Source organism: Anneissia japonica, unplaced genomic scaffold, assembly GCF_011630105.1.
Source record: "Anneissia japonica isolate Jap-2015-1 unplaced genomic scaffold, ASM1163010v1 scaffold640_len1575945_cov177, whole genome shotgun sequence".
Classification (NCBI taxonomy): domain Eukaryota; kingdom Metazoa; phylum Echinodermata; class Crinoidea; order Comatulida; family Comatulidae; genus Anneissia; species Anneissia japonica.
In genome coordinates this window covers 905070-910934 of record NW_022684376.1, presented here as the reverse complement: position 1 = coordinate 910934, position 5865 = coordinate 905070, and the positions used below count along the sequence as shown (strand labels likewise).

The 5865-nt window shown below is 36.4% G+C and overlaps 1 protein-coding gene across 1 annotated transcript in view; it reads left to right on the top strand.

Annotated features, from left to right (window-relative positions):
- The first annotated feature begins 1478 nt into the window (after nt 1-1478).
- LOC117105080 (deleted in malignant brain tumors 1 protein-like) overlaps nt 1479-5865 on the top strand; it is a 38081-nt gene continuing 33694 nt past the window's right edge. Inside the window, exon 1 of the mRNA XM_033246107.1 lies at nt 1479-1587. Within this exon, the coding sequence (XP_033101998.1) occupies nt 1479-1587 (109 nt within the window). The remainder of the gene's footprint in view (nt 1588-5865) is intronic.

Genomic DNA, 5865 nt, shown 5'->3' with positions numbered 1-5865 from the left:
TAGTTATAGAGTCTAACATAAAATAACTGAGACAATTTGAGGTCAGTATACATGCAGTTCATCTTCACAGTAAATATGGAACTTTCGATTTGCGTGACGACGTATCCGTTACATTCTGCGCGTTCTCTGGACAACGTATTCGGGCCAAACTCAACGTTCTTGCATGCGTAGATGACTACTTAAGGACGTAACATTACCGTATTAATGCTCGAATTGCGCCGCGGCGCTTAATCGAGAGTTAATATTACCCTGGGTGTAATGAAACACTTTGAGGAACAGGGTTTTAAATACAATGTGTGTTAAAATGAATAAATAACAATTGAAGACAAAAGACAAGTACTGTATTTCTCTGTAAACGTTTATTTACGGTAATCACAGACCCTATGTGCGATAATGAAGGACCTATGATAGTCCTACTGAACTACGGGTATACGTGAGCTATGTAGTATGAGAACGGGCATTTTTTTTTTATAAGCGCCGCTCTCGAATAAGCGCCGTACTGAAGCCTCCAAAAATTGTATAAGCGCCGCGGCGCTTATTTGACGGTATTTGTAATAACGTTCTAGGTTATACCGCCATGGTTCTACCGTCGTCGTGCAATCGAAAGCTTCCCAATAATTTTTTTAAAACGTAGACTACACAAATTAAATGTAATCTTATTTGCGAATGTGTGTGTACATATTAATACAGTAATGGTCGTCGTTATAATTTTGTTGATTGTTAAAAGTAAGATATGATGTTGGGCGCGGCTATTTAACGTGATTGATTGCACGGGCGTGGTATGCGATCAAGTGAATAGGACACATCTGGGCAATAATGTTCAGATCGAGTTTAACAACTACTACTACCGTATTTTCTATAGGCCTATTGGAGAATGAGTGTGAATATTAACTACTCTACGCACTGTATACTTACTAAACTTCAGATGTTTGCATGTTAACTTATACAAATGAAAGATATTTATTCAATAAAGTTTACACACATCGATGTTCTTGTAGTGTTATTAACTTTTGTTATTACTAGTAGTGGGATAACCCTATGGTATTTGGAACTATGCAAAGTAAACAGAAAGGGAACACTTATAAGACCAACAAAATGTCATTGAGCTCGAGCTTTCGTTTACGCGGTAAACTTCTTCAGGCGACTAGACTATTAGGTTATTGCCAGGATCCACTGTCACATGATTTTTTTGAAATTTATACCGCACGCACTGACCTGATTGTTGAAGGATTTCTGGATTTATGAGAATGCCGTCCGAAATTCAATAACAGAAACTCATTGTCGTTATTAATACACAATAGGTATTGGCAATATTGTACCAGTGTAGATATTGCACTTTTAAGTACATGTACAGGTACGTTGTGTACTTTCACAATCACGTGAATGTTACAAGGCGGCCACAAAACCACACACACGGATATAGCGCCGACCGATCGAAAATAGCGCGGCCGAAATGATCGGATACCGTTCTCGCCGTAATGGTTGTTCCATGGCGATGTACCTTTCGTACCTCAATTTTAGTGCTGATTCCGGTGCTGGTTATTATGGATGACAACGATAGCGATGATTATTCTGGTAGTGATATAGGTATGCTGCCTGCCCAAAAAAAAAAAAAAAAAAAATCGCGGTAATATCAAACATTAAAATAGAAAATTTAAAAGGATCAAATAAGTTCAAGGTCGTTTTGTTTTACACAACGCAAAAATAATATACCGTATTTATTCACGCCCCGCTTTGATGAATGAACTCCCGCTCCAGAGACTCATTTGGAATAGGCCTCCCTCAAATAAATGCCCCTTTGCATTTATTTTTTCCACGATTAAACGCCTCTGAAGTAGACTGAACTAATGGAAGCGACGTCATTCTAAACACATTTTATTTATGTTAGCAACGTCATTCTCAACACATTTTATTTATGTTGTACTCCCGTTTAACAGACTAGAAATAAGTAAAAGATCTATATTTATTAATGGCCCATCATATTGGAATGATCTTCAAATCACATTAAGACCTAACAAAATGACATCCTCCCAATTCTAAAAAAGAATATTAAGATGATATTTGAAACATATATTACAACTTTGTTAGTTAGGCCTGTTGTAAATAGTATCATTTGTTGAATACAGTTAGTGATTTGACCACCGGGGAGAGGTGGGATTGTAGGTATCCCCCTGATGGGACCCCTTCGATCGGGGATTGCTGGAATTCGAATCCGCCGGATTTGGCCGGTCTTCGTTTGCAGCAGTGCCTGGTTGGAGCCCGAGACTGGGGATCAGTTCTCCTTTACCAAACGTGGCTGTGCCCGCTATTCCCTGGTTAATTATACTTTTTCTCCTAGTTGTAACTTTTTATTTTCTTGTGTGTAATGTAAATTGTTTAGTACCTGTATGTAAAAGACAAACTGCGACTTCTGTACATGCTGCCATTGTAAAAAAATTTAAAAAAAGATATGGCATATTATCTAACCTGGTTGGAATTAATAAGTGTTTAGGATCTCACAGTAACACATTTTTTGACGGTAATTTATGTGTTGTAGTTCGACATTGAGTTAAGGGCCATTTATTCGAATAAATACGGTAAAATTCTTCCGTAAAGTAAATTAATTAAAAGTTACAGGAATTTTACTTCTAAAATTAATTAATTACCATCTAATATCTGGGTCTGTGTCAGTCGTTCCCAACCTTTTTGCATACCCGGATCCCTTGGGACATGTCAAAAGTCTTCAAGCCCACTCCCGTGTTTAACTATTATTAATTGTCGTTCAACAATAATTTTATAGATAGAAGATGATTCGCCACAAAAGTACAACAATAAACAGTGGCGGATACGGGAATTCGAAGTACTGTACAAATATTTTAATAGTATAATTATTGAAAATGAAACTATTGATAACGGACGCATTTCAAAAGTACACTGACGCATATACCACACTTTTATGCACGTTTCTTTACTGTCTATTTTGATTTCTTTTCTTTTTGATTTCTTCGTTCATATCAAAATTCCTTCATCAAAATTCTTCCGCGACCTAAACATTGGCTCGCGACCCATACGTTGCGGAGCGGTATTCTAGATGGCCGAAAATGGCACTGTCAGACTCAAAATTTAAATGAAACTTTTTTTAAAATTTATTCAATATACATGAGGTAAAAGCAATATAAGACAAAACATACAAACAAGATGTTTATTATGTGAGGATTGCCACTATCAATTGGCTCTCACTATACATCTGAACTCTAAACATCTTTATATAAAGCAAACATAAAACAAATATAAAAGATTCTAACTGATCAGAGATAGAATATTTGAATTAAAATATTATTAAATAAATTAACAGTGAACGAAATCTATGCCTACGTCAGGGGTATTTCATTATTGATAAAGCACATAATGTTTAACAGTAATATGTTTAAGACCCTGTTTTAAGACAAGTACGTAAATTAAGGGAATCTTAAAAATTGGTATAAAATTAGAGGACCCCAACATCTTTCCTCACTGAGTTTTGGAACCACTGCTCTGTGCAATAAATTACAGGAAAGGTGTATACAGTGGCGTATCTAGAAGTTTTGATATGGGGGTGCGCGAAGATGAAGTGGGGGTGCGCGAAGATGAAGTGGGAGGGGGGCCTCAATGGTCAGTTGAGGGCGCTTTTTGGGGCGGGGTGACATGCCTAAATATGGTCATGACCATATAGGCACATCATGAATAAATATGGCACACAATTATAGTTTTTTGTTAAAGAATATTTGATAGTGTGGACAGAACTATAGAAAATATCCAACCATCGTAACTATTTGTGTGTTCTATTACTGTATTCCTTTATACCTCCTTGATTCTACTAAGGCATAAAAAATTACCGTAGGCATTATACATCTTAGCCTTCTGTCATCGATACCTTTAGAAATTATAATAACAATGCTAACGAGAATGAATATTGATCATTTTGGTAATGACTTGATACCATATAAATAGAATGGTTTGTTTAATACTGATAATGATACAATATTCATGATTTGATAATAAACAGACATTCTGTCGGTTTGGTTAAGCATGATATAAGTAAAGACAACAACCCGACCCGTATTTCTAACTTGTAATTTTATATGTGTAATTGAGAATGCCTCTCGGAAGTAACTCTTGTTATATTGAGTTTAAGATCCGGAGCGGAACACTGTAAATTGCTCTGAAAACAGATCTATCTGTTTGCAAAGAAAGAGAAAATGAAGGTTGTATTTTACATATTGAATGAGCCAACGTCTTAGAGATTAGGCTCGACAGGCATGGTGATAATATAATGGGCCATTCCTTTAAAGGCCAACTCAGACAGCGTCGGCCGACGCAGCCCGACCCAATTTATCGTCGGGGACAGTCTTGAGCAGTCGTGAGAAATATTAAACATGTTTAATATTCTACGACGCGACTGCCCCCGACGCACACCAGCTTCCCCCAACTCACACAGACCCGACGCCACAACAAATCGCGTCGGGCTGCGTCGGCCGACGCTGTCTGAGTTGGCCTTAAGCCCTGCCCCTGGGATGTTCTTGCTAAGGACAAACAAAACGAGAGCGTGAACGTACGTAACGCATGTTTTGTGGCACTTTCGCGTATTCCTGGCCGTGTTCTGATTGGTGAGCTGTGTGACACTCTAGGAAGTTCCATTCCTAAGTCTTTGATTCTATGGTATTCCTTCTTTCATGAGTTGGTTCAAGATCGGCCTATATATCAAGATATCTTGATTGTCTGTATTTACACTAGGCTATATATTATTCCGTTCCTTGGCACGTATTGGCCAAGGACATTTATTTCAACTTTTATATAAGGCCTTTGGCCCAAATAAAATATAATAGCTATTTACAGAGGGAATGATCACTTCTACGTTTAAATGAGTGATAAATAAATTTACATAAACAACTTATTTATTTATTTACTAATATCTTTAGCCAGGATGACACAATCATTTTAAAGAAATGTTTTTCATTGTGGTCCTGGAAAAAAGAAAAAATAATAATAATAATAATATTATTAATAATGATAATAACAATCATAATAACAATAATAATAAACAACAAAAAAATAATAATGTTAAACAAAACACAAAAGAACACACCCAGAGTCAGGCATTAATAATCATAATCATCATTTCGTAACCCTTTTCCTCCCCAATTCCACTTTTTTTTTCTTTCCTTTTTCATTCTTTTTTCCCCCATTTCCTCTTCAGAAATCACGAAAATGGCATACGCGCGCCCCCGCTTTTGAGATGACGCCGCCATCACTACCGTGTACACGCAGGTACCTCGGCGTCAGTTTGCTGGGCTCCGGTAGCTTCCACCGAGGATAAGCCTGCGGCTCCCCTACCGTGCACTGCTAAGTTGACGGCGCCACCTCAAATAAGGGGGTGCGGCTTTTTTGTATTGATATCAGTAGTGGACATTAATTGAGTAAACTTAACTTTGGATGGATTAACAATAAAATACTTGGATATATAATGTTTACGAATATCAGTGTAACAAGGGCAAATTAAAGTAAAATGGTACTCATCTTCAACTAAATTTAATGTACAATGTTTGCATAATCTATCTTTTTTTTTTTATCAATTTTTGACCATCTACCCGTTTCAATTTCTAATTCAAGGAATCCTAAACGCAACTTAGTAAGAATACGTCTATAATTAAAATTTTGTATATGCATTAGGTATAGTTCGATTGTAAAATTATATTTAAATGTCACATAATACTTAAGTCTGGAAAATAAATGAATTTGTTCATGAAAATTTTGACGTTGAATATCAGTTAGACGAGTAGTTATTTCAGATATAAAAGCAACATTGTTCTCAACATATTGTTCATACCAATTTATACCATAACCAAT